This window comes from Tiliqua scincoides, chromosome 6 (genome assembly GCF_035046505.1).
Source record: "Tiliqua scincoides isolate rTilSci1 chromosome 6, rTilSci1.hap2, whole genome shotgun sequence".
NCBI classification, from domain to species: Eukaryota; Metazoa; Chordata; class Lepidosauria; order Squamata; family Scincidae; genus Tiliqua; species Tiliqua scincoides.
The window spans coordinates 16944264-16963308 of NC_089826.1; the positions used below are offsets into that span (position 1 = coordinate 16944264).

At 43.9% G+C, this 19045-nt stretch overlaps 1 protein-coding gene across 1 annotated transcript in view; it reads right to left on the bottom strand.

The window, feature by feature from the left end:
• UNC5C (unc-5 netrin receptor C) overlaps positions 1–19045 on the bottom strand; it is a 394830-nt gene that overhangs the window by 48277 nt on the left and 327508 nt on the right. Inside the window, exon 7 of the mRNA XM_066631993.1 lies at positions 16148–16312. Coding sequence (XP_066488090.1) covers positions 16148–16312 — 165 coding nt within the window. The remainder of the gene's footprint in view (positions 1–16147; positions 16313–19045) is intronic.

Genomic DNA, 19045 nt, shown 5'->3' on the forward strand with positions numbered 1-19045 from the left:
GAACAAGAAGAGATTTTTTTTTTAAATTAGCATCGTTATAAGCTTTTAATTCAGAATTCAAATGGTGGTGGGCAAGGAGAAAATTTAAGTGCACAAACAGCTGATGATTGATGACTTCACCATCCCAGGATGCAAGGCTGGGCACCTCTTTAGAAGGGCTGAGTGTCTTAAAAAAGATTTTGCTATCTGATCTTCCATATAACAAGAAAGGACATTTTCTTCAGATAATGAGGCAAATCTGCTGAGATTAGTACCTGCAATAATGAAAAATGACTTCTCCCAGCTTCAAAGTGAGAGCTGTGCAAAGCAGGGATGCTTCTCCCCACTCCTTGATGTTTTGCTTGCAGTATCAGCACTACTGCATGGCAAAGTACCGGAGGGACTTCCAACTAACACAACCACATTTTTTGACTAGGGTAATGTAGAAAAAGGTGCTGCTGGAATTGACTCTGCAATAGTTGCTGGCACTGCTGATCTGTGCCTTGAGCAGCTGGTGTCACAGTCGGTAAGTTGCTTTGAGAAAAAAGTAATTTAAGCTGCCTCAAGTGGCTTTTGATGAAACAACAAAAAAAAGTATTTTCAAAGGTTCTATTGCCGTTTCTCGTCAATTCCTGGTGTGTTTACTGCTGGAATCATTACAGTGCCATTAGTTCAATACATAGATACCCCCTTGCATGTAAATGAACATCTGAAATTATTCAGAGTGATGGAAATTAATCATTCCAGGTTTAGGGAAGAGAAACTAGGACATGTTAGACCTAAGGCTTTGCTGAAACTTCCATTACCCTTCATGTTTTTTTTCCTGAACTGATAGCTGTTCTTGATTTTTCATCTTTGGAGGCTTTTTTCCCAGCCTTTTCCTGTAAACCTGTAGCCCTGAGAACTCATACTGAAATGTCATGACTTTCAAAGAATGATTGGGATAGTTGTTTTCTTACAACGCAATCCTAACTTGCGCTGGAACAGGCAGCTCAGTACACCTGCACTGTATCCAGAGCAAGTTTCAGGCTGTCTGAGGCTTGGCCCGAGACAAGGAAAAACATTTCCCCTTACCCTGGAGAGAGCTGCGGCAGCCCCATTGGATCTGCACCACCTAAATCGGTAGCGCAAATCCAAGCAGCCCAGGTCTGCCCAGGAATGGGGCTAGGATCCGGCATAAGTGGTGGATCCTGGCCCCACTTCCTGCACCCCACCCACTCGCCCCTGGGAATGCCTGCCACCTGCCCTTCCCTGCCCCAAAATGCCTCGCTCCCACCTCCTACCTGCCCTTCCTACACCCCTGCACCAACCAAGCTTGGCCCACGCAAACTCACCCATCCCCAGGGCCCTAGTGATGTGGGGAGGCCAGTGCATGGACGTGTGCTGACCTATCTACCAGAAGAATGGCACGAATGTGCTTTACAGCATTTTTGCGACACTCTTTGGTTGGCGCAAGGGACTTGCGCCGGCTGAAGAGGCATTTAGGATCGCAACCTTACAGGTCAATCCTATACCCCAATACATTACACTTACAGCTTGCAACTAAAAACCTAAGAAGAGCCTGGCTGGATCAGGTCAAAGGCCCATCTAGTCCAACTTCCTGTATCTCACTGTGGCCCACCAGATGCCTCAGGGAGCACACAAGAAAAGAAGAGACCCTCATCCTGGTGTGCTCCCTTGCATCTGGCATTCAGAGGTAGTCTACTTCTAGAACCAGGAGCTGCTTATACCCTTCATGGCTTGTAACCTGTGATGGACTTTTCCTCCAGCATCAACAGAGACTGCACTGCATGTGGGGGGGGGGGTGCATTTGGAAAGCCTGTAGGAATTAAAAAACTTTTCCTTACCCTCCCCCATCCCCAGTAGGTGCCCCAATTGCCTATTGGTCTCCTACACCAGCCGTTTGGCTGGCATAAATCCAAGGAGAAGCAGGAGGTGTTCTAAGGAGGAGTTTTGGTCCTGGCTGAAGTGGCTTCAACCCCTTCTCTCCACAACATTACTTCCACTCCCCACACATGGCTCACCCCCACTGACAGCTCACCAGTGAATCCTCTCCGAGTTGCTGCTGTGCCTCTTGCCATTTGTGGCTGCAGCCCGGCCACCGTAAGGCAACCTGTTCTGCCAGTATATTAGGATTTGGCTTTTACTGTGCAGTCTCAGAAAAATAAGTAAAGCACGTTGGGAACTGTAGACTTCCCCTAGTGAGAAGACTTGAGGCATACCTAGCAAAAGCCAAAGACACAGCTGTGAAAGCCCACAGGAAAGATCAGTGAGCATGGTGGGAATTGTTACTTTCTCATAAGCACTGAAGCTGAAGCAAGATGTTATGGGTAAAAAGTGACAAGAAAGAGCAAGACAAATTATGATGCTATACTGCAGTTATACTGAACTATGGCATACCTTTGACCTTAGAAAAGCTGTTCAAAACAAGTTTCTATGAACTTTTGGAATTTCCAAAATGGATGAGCATTCCAAATTGCTGCTGCGATGCATAGAGCCCTGGTGCTCTTTGCACAGCTCCCTCACGGTGTGCGGGGCAGAGGTGGGAAAATCCTGGGAGCCCATTGGCCCCTGGGTGAGAGGTGGGCATGGTGTGGCTGTTGCTGGGGCTGTTTCAGGTGCCCAGCCTCAGTCCACAATTGGATCTTCGAGTCCACCTATGTACAGTCTGAGATTAGCTGACTGCTGTTTTCAGGGCGGGGTAGGAATTTTTTGCTGTTAACCTGATTGGCCTTTGGTTAGCAGTTTTTTTTTGTCTACCCCAGACTGGAATTTGGGCTGAGCTGAGCAGAAAATTTTAGTTGATGCAGTTGTCCTGGGTTAAGCAGGTGGCATGCTGGCAAGGTAGCCAGGAATGGGGGTGGCATGCATGCTGAGGTTAGTAAAGTCAAGGGGTGAGTCAGGATTGTTCTAACACTTGTCCGGATTGGTGAGGCTGCCTGGCGAGCCCCTTGGCTGGTTTGAGCAAAGACCAACTCAAGGCTTTGCTAGCCAGCTGGCTCGATGCTTGGGGATTGGCTGTGATAAGGTAACCCAGTCTCCGAATGGGTGATGCTTTGAGTCAGTATGTCATGTCCATGAGGTCTGGGGAGGTAGACAGCCAGGCTGTTTCCCCCAAAATGACAAGCAGCCAGCATGCTTGTGGGGGTTCCCTCTTAGCTAGGTTTTCCCCGCTGCAGGTTATTGTTGTTTGAATTTAAATAAAGTTATCAATCCAAGCCTCTGTCTTGTGCACTCATTGGGGGATGCCTGTGTAAGAAATTTTCTCCTTCCCAAAGTTCAATATGAAATCTGAATCATGTTGCAAATCATGGCCCCGGGGCCTGGCCACTTGCGGCCCTCAAGAATGCCCAGTTCGACTCTCAGGGAGCCCCCAGTCTCCAATGAGCCTCTGGCCCTCCAGAGCCTTGCTGGAGCCTGTGCAGGCCTGATGCAACTACTCTCAGCATGATGGCCAACTGATCAGCCTTTCGTGTGAGCTGTGGGATGAGGGCTCCCTCCACTGTTTGCTGCTTCACATCTGTGATGAAGCAGCAGCAAAGGAAAGGCTGGCCTTACTTTGTGCAAAGCCTTTTATAAGCCTTGAACTATTGCAAGACCTTCATTCATTCATATAAGTTCATCTCTAATATATTCTTTTATGTAAATTTATTCAAATTTGAAATGTAAATTAATTCTTTTTTTGCCCCTGACACAGTGTCACAGAGATGATGAGGCCCTCCTGCCGAAATGTTTGGACACCTCTGACTTAGATGAACAGACTTTACCTTGAAAATCTGCAATAAGCAAATTCTTATGCAGTTTATAATGCACAATGATGTAATAAATCCACAATCACTTCTTACAACATGACAAATGCAATTCCGCATTGCAGCCTACAATGAAACAACTATTTTTCTTTCATCCCCCTGAGATCCTTCTTTATCTGAAAACTGAAATATCTCCAAAGAAAGGTAACATAATGCTACTTAACCGGATTATTAAACAGCTGCATCATTTAAATTATGAAGCTGATTGTCAGGATGCCTAAGTACACAGGCTGGTGTGTGGGGAAAGAGTTTCTGCTGACATTCAAGTTATGTGTTGAAAAGTCCTTCTTTTCTCAGTGGGCTGCAGAAAGATGGAGAATGCTCTCAAGGTAACCCCTGGTGCTTCTTTTATTAACATGCTACGTTAAGTTTTTGTTAGATTTATGTGGCACACAGTGTAACTGCTGTTCATTTTAAGAGTCTGTCTTGGGGATCACAGAGTCTGAGCTGGGTAATCTTTAATTTAGTGTAGTCAAATTCCAATAAATCAAAACCTAACACACACACTTGACTTGCCTGCTCCCTTCAGAAGACTCTGCATGGATCTTTTCTTACTTTATCTTACTCACAGGAACACAGCTGTTACTTAATGTTTATGACTATAATGTTGTATCGTCCTTTAAAATGTCAGCCAAGCTGTCGAAGATTGCTGTGAACAAAGAAGACTGGCCCATTTTTTTCCTTTGCTCTTGCAGCTTTGTGGATTATCAGTGACATGACTGGCCCGTTCATGATGGAAATGATGCATTGGGCATTGGGCAACAGACTGAGAGCGTGGGGGGGGGGGGAAGTTGTGAACAGTCATCTATTCACCTTGAATGTAGTAGTTCTTGAAAGAAAGAACCTTCTTTGAAATTGTAAAAATCCCTATTTAAATAGGGATTTAGATAAAGCCTGCCTATGTAAACCGCCTTGAATAAAGTCTTGAATAAAGTCAAAGAAAGGCGGTATATAAATACCTGTTGTTGTTGTTGTTGTTGTTGTTGTTGTTGTTGTTGTTGTTATTATTATTATTATTATTATTATTATTATTATTATTGCTTTCCTTGAATGCACTGCTAGTGGCCCTGGGTCCCTTACATTACTCCTTCCTCCAGCCCACTCTGCATTTTCTGCTTACTTTAAAGAGGCCACACAGAGGAAGAAGTGAGACAAGAGGGCAGGATCTTTGCATTCCAGCCCTCTGCCTTCTCACCCTGCTTCTTCATCCACTGGGCCCTTTAAACAACACACACCTGGTAAGGGCTCCACAGATCTGGGAGGTGTGGCAGTGGCAGCATGGAGGATGACAGTACTGAGTAGATTCAGGCTGGCTTACTGCAATTGTATCATACCTCTGTCCTCCCAAAGGTTCAGTCTAAATTTGAGTAGCTTGAGGAAACAAAGGTAGATTAACTGAATTATTTCCACTCATTAATATTTTCCCCTTCTTCCAAATAAAGCTCTCTTGTAATACAAATTTTTTTCCACTTCTGTTCACTTCTGTCTCTGCCATCACAACTGCACCTGAATTCTATGAGTCCAAGAGGGGGCTTGCCTCATCTTTTGTGATGGTTCCCTCAGCTACTGTTTTTAGAAGGCTACTGGCTCATAATCTGGATAAAACTGGGGAAAGTCAGAAGGACGAACAGATTTCATTAAGGGCCCCTCACCATTTCCCCTATAACTCAAGCACTAAAACACATATTTTTAAAAAAATCAACATAAATCAGAACAGCAGCAGCGACAACAGGTAGTTCTAAAACACCTGCTTCTTCCATACTTTGTAGAAAGATGTACTTGATCTTTATTTAGATTGCTATAAAAATGATGGGCCCAGTTCCACCTTATGGAGTAGGCAATGATGAGAATTCACCTCTATTTTCTTCTCCAGCTCATAAGTATTTTGATATTTGTGTTTTGGAACACTCTTAATGTCTGTCTGAGATTTGGACTGCAATGTATATACTAGATCAGACAGAGATAATGGGTTATATGTGACTTGAGCATCTGGATTTGATAGCCCTTCTGCTGTTAAGCTTCATATACCATATCCTTAAAAGCATAATTCCTTTGCACTAAATAATAATAGGGACAGTGTATAGTTTTCTACTGCAGCTCAATCCATAACAGAATGATCTCCACAGGTGCCTTTCTTTTCTTTATGAACAAAGAAAAATCACAACGTTTTTAGAGTCAAATCACAACATGAATGACCAGTTTACTTTCATTGCAAAGTTATTTGCTGCTATCTAGAAAGTCTTTCAGGTTTGCACTAATGATGTCAGAGGTCAGCACTGACATCAGACATCCCACAGATAAATCAGAATCAGATAAATCATCCCACAGATAAATCATAAATTATCCCACAGATAAATCATAAATCAGAATAATTTTGAATCAGGAGGCCTTGTGGGCGGGGCAACACCCCAGGTGGTGGGCATGGTGATGTACCATCGCCCCACCCCCACTAGTTTTTTGGCTATACCTTTTGATAGAACACAGATATTTCAATGTGGTTTGTTTCATTGCATTCTGCATGAAATTACGCATTGATTGATATATAACATGATGGTATTATTCCTCCAAACTCTGATTTTAGTGATTTTGAAAACTTGTAGAGTCACACACACACACAACCTGTGTCAATTTACTAACACCTTATTGCAGCAGTTCTCAATCTTTTAGAACCAGGACCCACTTTTTAGAATGACAATCTGTCCAGGACCCATTGGAAGTGATATCATGGCCGGAAGTGACATCATCAAGCAAATTAAAATAAATAATTATAAATAAATTAAATTAAATAATAAATAAATAATTAAAATAAAATAAAATAAATAATTAAATAAGGGGGAACCAGTCCTGTTCCACCAAGTGAATTTTCTCTGTGGTCTGCCTGCAATAACAGAATCATTGAGATTTCCAGCCCTCCCCAGTGACCAGTTTAAAGTTCTTCTGTTTCAGGTATATCAAGATAAAGACCCACCAGGTTTTACAATTGCAAAATAGAAAAAATTCCCCTTACCAGTTCAACTCTCTTTTTTTGTCATTTTTAGTGGGGGTGGGAAGGCTGCCTTCTGGAGCATTCATTGCGTTCCAGTTCCATCGGATCGGGACCATTCTGGTGTCCTCACATTCCCCTTTGCCAGCCAAGGCACATTTGCCTACTCGCGAGTAGATGCAACGTGAGGCTGAGTTTGCTTTCCATAGGGCTCCATAGACTGCAGCTGGGAGGCAGGGAGGGACCTCCTTCTCGGGTGTTTTTGGGGCTGCATTCATTGGATCAGGACCAGTCTGATGTCCTTGGAGTCCTCTCAGCCGGCCCTTTCCAATGGACTAAGGCAAGTTCACCTACTCACAAGTAAACATGGCCATGTGACTTTGTTTCGGGTTCAATACACTCACAGCTGGGAGGGAAGGACCTCCTTCTTGGGTTTTTTGGGGGGCTGCATTCAATGGATAGGGACCATTCTGGTGTCTTTGGATTCCTCTCAGCCTGCCCTTTCCAACGGACTTTGGCAAGTATGCCTACTCACGAGTAAACGTGCAATACGGCTCACTTTCACTTTCCATGCACTTTTTCTTTCTGGTTTTTGGTCATAACTTTTGAAGCAAAGGAGCTATTTCACTCTGGCTTTTTGCATTGCATCCAGCTGGATGCTCCGCATCCAACGGTGTATGGCATTATGGGGCAGCTACTAAAGCTGCAATTTTAGCACGTCATCCCCCCAGGATGCGGCCTGCACCCCCCCCCCGCACCCTCCTAGTGACGCCACTGTTCTGGAGGGTTAATTATTGACAGCTAATGGTTGGTGATAACCATGAAATCTGAAGACATTCTGAGCCTCTCATCTATTTCCTCATCTGAGCCTCTCATCTCATTTACTCATCTATTGACTAAAATATTTCCTGAAGGGGTAAGGCTAGGTGAAGTTTGCCTTTCCTTTTTGCAATGAGGATGTTTGTAATACCCCATATATTGTGGTGAAATCATAGCTACATAATTATGAATCTATTTAAGACATTCTGTTGAAATCAATAAGCGATGAATGCTAGCTCTCTGCCTACATTTCCAACCTAAAACATTATAGTGTTACTTTTTTGCATGCAGATCAGATCAAATAACTATAAATATTTTGATCTTTTAGATAACCCAGGCCTACACACATTTTGGTACCATAAAAGACCTATTGTTGAGTATATTTGAGGTGCTGAATCCAAAAATTGCTTATGTTTTGCCCAATTGGCTCTAGTTTTGGAGGTATGGCATAGCCACCATATAGGCTGATTCAAGCAGCTTCCTTGTGAGAAAGCTATGGTGTCAGCTGGCTCATGACGAAGCTACTTGAATCAAACTATATGGTGGCTATGCCATACCCCCAAAGCTAGAGCTAACTGGACAAAATGGATGCCATTTTTTTTATTCAGAACCCCCCACATTATCCTAAATTTGTTCAAACATCCTTCACAAACTTTTTGTAGGCCTGTGAATGTAGGCCTTTGGCCTTTTTGTAGGCCTGTGTCACCTGGATCCAGCCCAGGCAGCTGGGAGCTCCCCAGGAACAGGGGTCTCCTCTGGGGTAGAGGCCTACTCAGGAGTAAAACCTGAGTACTCGCAGGTACAGAGCACCTACCCGGGAGGAGGAATAAGGACCAGCTGGGAACACCAGGCAGGCACGTGGTTAGGAGGGGTGGGGCCGGCCCAAGAGGGAAGAGGCCTCATAAGGAGCCTGGAGAGGGAAGAGGGAGGTCACTCCTCTCCAGATGGGAAGCAGCATCCCTGCCTAAGGGAAAGGAGAGAGGCCTCCAGAGGCAGGGGATGGGGACCCGCCCTGGAAAGAGGAGGCTGGGGGGAAGACTTCCCTGAACCAGGACCCTCCAGGACCCAGAGGGTGACCCCTAGAGAGATGGGATTGTGGAGACGGGGCATTGAAGCCCACTATACCCCATGGGGGCCAGCTGGCTGGGGAACCAGCACAGAGACAGCAGGGGCCCTCCCAAGGCCAGGCAGCCTGACCCCTACCAGCAGGGGTATATCCTCCAAGAGCCCAGACCTTGGGCCAAGGGATGCGGAGCTGAAGGCTGGTGCTGAGAACGCCCAGAAACGGGGAGGGTCAGGTCCAGAGACCATCCGATGTCGGCGCCACAAGTCGGCATGATGTATGTAGGTCTGTGAAGTAACAGTCCTCATGAATGTGAAACAGCTGACACTATTAAACCACCTGTGTCAAACAACTGTACCCGCCTCCCGTCTGTTAATCCGTCGCCGACCATCGTTCAAGGACCGGGTAAGCCCCTCGCGCTTGCCTACAACCCCAGGGAAGGGGCCACCTCCTGCTATGGACATTACAGCCTGTCAAACACATTTTGAAGTTTTAATATCACACTCTTGATGATGATGTAGCTCCAATGCTCTGCCAAAAATAAGACTTTACTACAGAAGAACATAAGAGGACCCTGTTGAATCAGACCTAGGGTACATCTAAACCAGCATCATTTTTCTGTGATGACCCAGATGCCTCTCATGAGCCCCCCCCCAACAGCAGGAAATGAAGACAACATGTGTGTAAGGGGGAAAAAATCCTGAGGATGACATTAGTTGAAATAGGCTCTGCCTGTTTAAACATGAAAACATTGTTCAAGAAGACCAGAAATACCAGTGATTTTTCTCTGAATGAATTCTACTGAAAACACATGAAGTATTCATCTGATGATGTATAATGCCTGCGTAAGGCTCTTGAGATTTACAACACAGTTCTATGGCATGTCTACTCAGAAGTAAGTCCCAATGGTAATTACTCTTCGGTAACTATGCATCGGATTTCAGCCTTAGCCTTTTAGCTTTCTCTTTCATAGTTTTCCTGTGTTTCTGGGTGTGGGAGCTTTGAAGAATGCACAGGAGAGTCCACAAGTACGCATCAAGGCTCAGCTTCAGAGTGCATGTGTCTAGAGACATTTTATAGTCAAGACAGTGAGCTCTTCAGAGACAGAAAGCTGTCCTCTTTATGAATAAATCACTGGAACCTGCCCTGAACACACTGGAATGTAACGATCAAAGTAACACACTTAAAAGTATGCATTTCAAACTGTTAATCTTTTCATTGCCACTAGAACAAGAACAATTTGTATATCTTTCAGAATCAGATGAGGAGAGCTGGAAAGGTCATCTTAATTAGGCAGAATAATGGCAACATAGGAGCCCTATTCGTGCCTTTCCCCTCCACATGTTCAGTGAAAGCACGGAGAAGGAATTGTACTATGCCCACCGGTCCCACTTCTGACACTGTTGCTTTCCACCAGCCCAGCTTTGGGCCTCCATGCATCAGGGTGGAGGTCTGAAAGGAGTGTTTTCTCGATACATAAGAACAGCCCAGCTGGATCAGGCCATAGGCCCATCTAGTCCAGCTTCCTGTATCTCACAGGGGCCCACCAAATGCCCCAGGGAGCACACCAGATAACAAGAGACCTCATCCTGGTGCCCTCCCTTGCATCTGGCATTCTGACATAGCCCATTTCTAAAATCAGGAGGTTGCACATATACATCATGGCTTGTACCCCGTAATGGACTTTTCCTCCAGAAACTTGTCCAATCCCCTTTTAAAGGCTTTCAGGCCAGATGCCATCACCACATCCTGTGGTAGGGAGTTCCACAGACCAACCACACGCTGAGTAAAGAAATATTTTCTTTTGTCTGTCCTGCTCTCCCAACACTCAATTTCAGTGGATGTCCCCTGGTTCTGGTATTGTGTGAGAGGGTAAAGAGCATCTCTCTATCCACTTTATCCTTCCCATGCATAATTTTGTATGTCTCAGTCATGTCCCCCCTCAGGTGTCTCTTTTCTAGGCTGAAGAGGCCCAAACGCCGTAGCCTTTCCTCATAAGGAAGGTGCCTTGCAACCTACCAGGAGTTCTGAAGCTTTCATTTACCTCTTAAAATTATCTGTCACCATTGCCACTGACTTCCCACTCTCAATCCCCTTTGCTACTTTTGTCCTCCCCATTGTTCACCTGGACTGGGGTGAGAGTGAGGTAGTGAGAAGGTAGAAATGCCTATGAAAAATTCCCCATTTTGGCTCAGTCCTACTTAATAATGAGAATGGTGTAATGCCTTGATGTAACATATTTTTTAGGTCTTTAACAATGGAAAAGTTTCCCCATGCCCCAAAGTCCCCGATGTGCCCACCTTTCAGACTGTTGTGCTCACCCCCAACTCCTTTTCATCATGTATAGGGCCCCCCCATTTCTGTGGATCCCGTATCTGTGGATTCACTTATCCATGGATCAGGTCCACCCCTGTGCCCCCCACGTGTCCCCTCTGGAAGTGATGGGAGCCTCCAGAAGTTCCTCTATGCCCAGCAGAGTCCATGGACATCCATCCGCAGCCTCTGCTGGGCTCAGATTGAGCCCTACAACTTTAAAAAAATCACTTTCCGACACAAGGCCTAATGGTCCCATCATCTCCTGCCCTGCGCATGGAACACCTCACCCCACCCTGATTTACCACTCTGCTGCCCGGCACTCACTATGGATTTTGTTTGCAGAAATTAAGGTTATTCCCTTCAGAATTTCCGTACTGAATTGATACACTGGTATAATTAACACACTTTTACTAAATGGTGCTGGTCAGTGCAGATTAAAAAAAACAACAAAATATGGCACATATGGAGGAAAATAAATGAATTCTTCTGGGTGGCTGCTGTCCAAAATTTAATGTGCCTTACAGCATGCAGTTGCTGAGGGCTAATTAAAGCCATTACAGTAATTATTAAATGATTGTAAGGACTCCAGTTAGAAGATGTTGTGTACTTGGGAGGCCTCCTCTAGTTCTCAATTTTCACCACAGTTAGTTTTCTTTGCCATTTAACATTGCTCTTTCCTTCTTCTGCTTGCACTCTTTCTCTGTCTTTCTCTCCAAAGGCTCACTAGCTTAATGACTATTCATCCTTTCACATTAGGAGGAAAATACTAACTACAGAATAGTGTGTGTGTACTGGCAAGATCATTAGTCTGAATAAATGCGACACCAGAGTTGCACCAGAAGTATCATAGTTAGCAGTAAGCAGAACCTACAGCTTTGAGTGAAAAATACTGTAATCACATGGGATATGTAATTGTGGGGGGGGGGGAGCAGGGAAGGCTCCACAATCTTTATCCCAAAGACAGTGATGCCAGTTCAGAGAGCTTTACACAGAATTAGAGCCAGCTGAATGAAAGCACTGATACAGGGTGTCTAAAACAATATACACACATTTGAATGAGCTCCACTTCATTCATCATTGTAGAGAACCGGCAACACTCAAACATCTAAGGCAGTGTTTCTCAAACTGTGGGTCAGGACCCACTAGGTGGATCATGAGCCAATTTCAGGAGGGTCCCAGTCATTTCAATGTGTATTTTATTTTTAATGCAATCGATTTGATGCTACCATGGTACGTGACTGCATTTGGGGAAATGGTACAGATCTGTATTTTTAACAGGCTACTATGTATATGCTTTTAACAATGATAGTCAATTGGACTTACTCCCAGGTAAATGTGGATAGGATTTCAGCCTTTGGGGAAAATTTGGGGAATTTTTTTTAAACAGATCAGCAACTGATTGGGAGGGTTAGGAGGATTCTTCTTTATTTGAAATAATTTTTAAACTTATTCTTACTGTAAACTTTTAATCACTTGATTTCGTCAGATGGGAGTGTTAAAATTTTTTTCTGCTTGATGATGTCACTTCTGGCCATGATGTCACTCCAGGTTAATGACTTCTTCTAAAAAGTGGGTCCTGGTGCTAAAACCTTTGAGAACCACTGGTCTAAGGGAAGCAATTGACAAACCTTCCCATCTAAGGGCGCAATCCTAACCAACTTTCCAGCAATGAGGTAAGGGCAATGCAGCTCTGAGGTAAGGGAACAAATATTCCTTTACCTTGAAGAGGCCTTCCTGTCTGCCAACCAACTGCATATGCCCTATTTGGTACAACTATGTCAGAGCTGGAAAGTTGGTTAGGATTTGGGCCTAAGGGAAGCAGTTGAAGCAATACACATTGGTGGGTATCTGCAGATTCCTCAGTCAACTATGTCAGTGCTGTATAGGCACCTATGGGGAACATTTTGAGGACTTGGTCTAATACATTAACTAATTAATTAACTAATACACAGAAGCAGTTGCTTGACCCAATTAATTGCTTCTGTGTACACCATATGCAGTATGTATACAGTTTTATAGTATGGGTGTCAATTATAGCATAATAAATTTGACACTATAAAATGAATGCACATCTTCTTGTAGATTTCCCAGAATGATGTTCCTGTAGTGAAAAATGGAATGGAAGATAAAAGGGCTTGTAAATGCAAAACAATATTATCTGGGATATTTGTAAGTTATTTATACAGCTACCTCTCTTTGTCTGTATGTGAGAGAAGGAGGGACTCCTTCTGTGGTTTATTCATGAGTGGTTTATTCAAGTTGACATACATTGAGGCTCAGACGATCATCTTCCATTTGCTGCTATTTTGATTTTACAAAGTCGCCCATGGCCTGACCCAAGGTTACCCACCAATTTTGTGCTCAAGTGAGAATTCAAACCAAGACTTTCCCATCCACATCCAATATTCTGTCTACTGGGTTACAAGAGCCTTTCACATGATCCCAAAAGATTCAGAGATGCATGTAGGTTTGTTCTGTGAAGGTGTTCAAAATTATTTTAGACATCCCTAGCTTCATCAAGGGTGTAAACATTACCAATATTCAGGGCAAGCCGGAGGCAGCCATAGCAGTTTCAACTGAACAAAATGTGTTGTACGTGTATGCAAGCACAAAAAGAAATGATTCATGGTTTCTGATAAAACTTCTGAGCCAAGATGCAGCTTCTCTTCCTGTTTTTCATGGAAACATTTCTATGCTATACATGGATATGTCCTAATTACAAAAGCATCTATTTCCATTTTGAAACTAATACAGGCTGAATATACTTTTGCATGGGCAGCGCAATCCTAACTTGTGCTGGAACAGGCCGCTTGTGCCATATTTGTGTTTTGGGCCGCTTGTGCAAGTTTTGGGCTGTCTGACACTCAGCCTGAGGCAAAGGGAACCTTTTCCCCTTAACCCAGGGACAGCTGCAGCAGTCCCAATGGGTTCACTTGGATCTGCACCACCTAAATTGGTAGTGTAAATCTGAGCAGCTCAGAGCTGCCTGGGAACAGGGCTAGGATCTGCCATAAGTGCCAGATCCTGGCCCTGCCTCCTGCTCTCCACCTGCCCACCCCCGGGAATGACCACTACCATCCTTCTCACCCCAAAATGCCTTCTCCCTGCCCTCCATACATCCCCCCAGATCCCCCCCCCCAGACATTTGCTACACTCCTGGGATTTGTGCCAGCCCAAGTGCTCTTCCGGATTAGGCTCACAATGAAGCTAACAAGGCTTTAAATTCTTCAAAATTGCTTTGACCTGGAGATCAATGCTGATCCCAGGAGACTCCAGACAAATTCGGGGGGGGGGGGTTGGGGGGGTTTGGCAACCCCAGTAATCTCTCACAAGCAAAACATCTGGCTAATTGATGCTCTCTATCTTCAAATCTGTGCTTGGTTTGCTCATATAGATTCTCATTAGAGTTGCCATCTTCTTTTCTGACAGAGGATCTTGATGGGAATATGCTTCTTTTCTCAGCAGTAGAAATATTTTCTGGGGCCTTCATATTTTGGAAAGTTCATGCATTAGTTCAACCTCCTCTAACATCTACTGACCCACACTGAGTGGCATTGTTACCTGTGTTTGAAAAGATCCTGTGTTCCCTCCCTAGACTGTCATGAATGACATCTTCATCCTCACGAGCAAGAGTAAAACCAGAAGTAACTGTAATGAATTTACACAAACTGAAAGAGAGGGAGTAGGAAGAAAATACAGTATAGCAGGCCCAGAGCTATAAAGCGTGGCAAACCAATCTTTTCAGCAGGAATGGATCACAGAATAAGTATAAAGACACTATTACACAGAAGCTAAGAAGGTCAACCTGCAATGATAAATTTTTCCATTGCTACTTCTTTCAGGCAGAGGGATTTTTTTTTAAAATATAGGAAGTAGAGATCCATTCATATTAGCATCAACCACATTCCTGGAAAGGGCTAAGGACTTACACTCAGCAGTCACTAGTGCAAAAGCCATATAGTACCTACATAATAATGGCACACCTACGGGGCTTCTATTCTGCAATAATATAATGAGTTTCCCCCCAACATTTCTACTTAAATGTCTCTACTTATGCATCCACACAAAAATGATACACACCTGCCTGAATCTAAACTCATAATAAAGCTCTGCTTGAAATAGAGATTTCTTTTAGTGTTAATTTATCATAATGGCTCATTTATGCCAGTGGAATTATGTGCCCATTAACTCATCTACCTCCAATGCATACTGTCAAAGAGTTAACTCACTATAGATTTTTTTTAAACACTACAAAAAGTTTGTCCCATTTTAATGTCATAAGCATTTTGCTTCCTTCCTTAATGACAACAGAGACTGATTACATGCAAACTGGTTTACAAGGGGATTACCAACAACAGGCAAATGTCTTGAGATTATTATTTTTTAAGCCATGTGAACAAGATTTTGGACCAATTGTAAGCAATAATGAAGGCACAAGGGTGATCAAAGCAGGTAGCAAATCCAAAATGAAGGTTTTGCTGTACATGACCCCATGCAATTTTGTATCTTCTAGAAATTGAGTATTGCTTCCCATGCCCAATGGTGCAGGAAGCTGAAGTTCAAACATGGCAAGCCCTTCAATTGGCCCTCATGAATGAGGGAAGCCAGGGCCACTTGGAAAACTGGTGGCACACTCACCCCCATCTTTGCGGTGGCAGTGGCCTTTACCATCACTGCTATCTCATTACTGCTTTTGCTTGCTTCAGTCAGCTACTGTTCTCTGAAAAGGGTGGCAGGTGAAACAGGAGAGTGATGTTGCCACCACAAAGATGAAAAGGTGAGCATGCATGCATGCCACCTAATTACCGCAGTTGGCAGAGATTTTGGGCAGGACATGCAAGAGTGGTGTGACTTTTTTGTTTGTTTAAATCACAATGGGGAGGTGGTGCCAGGTCAGGTCCAGGTACCACAGAAATTTACTTGGGCCTGAGTACAAACACACTCCAGTGGTTTAGCAAAGCACAGAACGTGCTTGCCAGGGCAGGCTCAGTCTTTTCAATAATATGCTTTTTTTCCTTACCCTGTACAGCTGCAAATGGGAATTCCCTTTGGATCTACCCCAGAACATGCTTACAGGAGTTCTTTTCTAAGAATGCTGAAGCATTAATTTGTTTTTTAGCGGCCATATATTTTTTTTTACCACAGTCAATGTAGCAGCATTAATGTGTTTCCACTTACTCTGCATACACAGCCCATCTGTGCAGTTCTTGGATTGCAAGACAAGACCCTCACAGTCTTTGCCACCATTCTGTGGTGCTGGTGCCGTACATCCCCTCCTGCGCCAATGGGTACACTCTGTTCCACAAGTAGACCATTTACTCCATGCTGTCCACCTTCCATCCACTATCACAAGGAAATGGCAAAATTAAAATGCAAAATGTTAAGGGAGGGGCGGGTGGGAGAGGGAGAGAGGTGAATACAGACAAGGTTTTTTAAAGTCTTTAGAAATAAACAGGAACTTACAGTACACATAATAGGCCAGAGCAGCTGACATTTGGAAAAATTCAATATTATGTTTACTCAACAATAATGCTCACACAGATACAAGCATTCCTGCTCTTGTCAGAAAAAAAGGTTTGTAGACTACATTAACGGATCACATTGCAGCTTACTGAACCATTTGGCTGACTTGGTTAACGAACAGGACACAGCTGTTGAACTGCAATTCCGTATTCTAACTTTGATTCACATCGCCTGGGAACATCAAACTTCATCAGAGACATGCCAGTCAGCGTACAGATGAAATCCTTTCTGTTAGATTGCGAACACCCTGATCCAAGGAGACCTGAATCTCCCTAGATGTTGGTGTTGCTGCAGGCACTAAAGAAGAGTCAGGGAAAGCACAATCCTCTGAGTGAAAGTTTTCTAATTTAATAAATACTTGTAGCACGCAGGAGAAGCACTACCATAGTAACCTTGAGAACCTTCATTAGCACTTGCTCTACTGGTTTAGCAGATTAGCTTGTTAATTATCCAAACATTATGCACCATAATGACAAATTAAATTGCCATTCAAACATGCATGCTTTGGTCCAGTAGCTTTAGTACACACGGGCACTGATGTAGAAGTGATACTGAATTCCCTGTTCTTCTCAGTAAACTGGAAAAGTGATCTATGCACTGGAAGATGAGGGGACATTCTCTGATTGGGCAGAGCTTCCTGGATACAATGTCCAGGAATTTCTCTTTCAGCTGCAGCCTGCAATCCTGTTCACTCTGGTTACAGAAAGCAAGGTAAGCCACAGCACTTGACTCTTGTATATTCTTCCACTCCTTAGCAGCAGACCCAGAATATTTCCTTCCATGATCTCTTGTGCCTCATTTTTGAGCATCTGATGATATGCGCCTTCTGTTGCTCTCCTCCTCACTATGCTACCTGTGGCAAAAGCAGGAAGACTGCCCTGGCCAGGAGCTGGGAAGGAGCAGGTTACCAAATGCTTCAAACTAGGGTGTGAAAAGCAAATGCTCTGGTTTCAAAACAAGATACTTAGCACAAAGGCAGCATAAAAGAGGAGGCAATACTAGACATCAATGAAGACTGAGAAGAACTGAGGTCAAAGTGTTGGACCCAACTGGTTAAAACAGTGGTTCCCAAACTTTTTTGGCTGGCAGTTCCCTTGAACGTCTGGGCCACTGGCAGAGGCTCCCCACCAGAGTTACAACCCTATACACTGTATAGGGCAGCATGCTCCACATGGGGCCAGTGTGATTGATTATATCCTTGTGCCACTATCTTTGCTGCCGAATGTTATGGGATTTAACGTGGGACCCCCTTTCCTAAGCCACCATTTGCCGCTAAGTTGCACTTTAAATCTAAATCTCAACTTAGGTTTGTTACATTCTGCCCCTTGTTCTCATAAAGTCCCTCATAGTTCAACTAAAATAATCTGGGACGATATTTTAAGCCAAGACTAAAACTTTATTTCGAGCCAAGGTGGCCGAGGATAGCAAATACCTTGAGAATTTGAATCATCATGAACCGGCCACTTCTGACTCACCCGTGCTTGAGTTTGAGGATCTTGTACTTATTGTTGCTTGCTTTTGGTCAAAATCGTCCCTCCTCTCTAGGAGCTAAGGGTAACAATCATTCCCGGTCTTTTAGCGATTTATGTAGAAAGCTTAAAATGCAACTCCGGGAAATATATTGCAAATACAGAAGCAAGGACATCACCAAACTGCCCTCAGCTTATTTCTCCATTAAACAACGATTAGCCAATGAAATTAAAGCTTGCTTGCACAATGTAATGCAAACCAATTGGCGCTGCCTGCAGAGAGGACTGCAGGCAGTCTAATAACTCCAAAATATTCTGGGAACTTCTATCAGGTCACTCTCGGCTAGGGTATGTGGGACCCTTAATAGAGGCCCCCATCTGGGTGGAGTGCTATAGGTCTCTGTTTTTTGACCCATCTATTAGACCAGCTGAGCCTGATTTAACTATCCCAGATGGCATGCCCCCATGGCCCCCAGTTTCTAAAGAGGAAGTGTTGGCCCTTATTAGGCAACTAAAGAGCGGTAAAACCACTGGGCCTGATTACATTCCATCGAATATGATCAAGGCAGAGCCTCAGTGGCGGGCTTGTCATTTAGTCAAACTATTCAATTGGATTGATAAAACTGGCCTTATGCCATCAAAATAGACACAGTCTTTGATTGTGCCAATTTTCAAAAAAGGGGATAGGAATTTACCCTCAGATTATGCCCTATAAGACTCCTTTCCATACCTGGGAAATTATACGGCTCTCTCCTATTGAACAGATTGACATCTTGGATGACAGATAATGATATCCTTGGGGATGAGCAAGCAGGCTTCAAAGCCAGCAAATCTGGGTTAGACCATTGTTTAGTCGTAGTCCACTTAGCCGAAAAATATTTGGATAAAGCACACTCCAAATTGTACGTAGCCTTCCTAGATCTAAAGGTGGCTTTCGATTCTATTAAAAGAGACTTGTTGTGGTCCAAACTCAATAAATTAAATATTGACCCCTGATTACTCTTCCTAATTAGGAAGTTTTATTCAAACACTTCATGCCAGGTTACGGTTACGGTTACGGTGAACTCTGAGGGTGACTTAACAG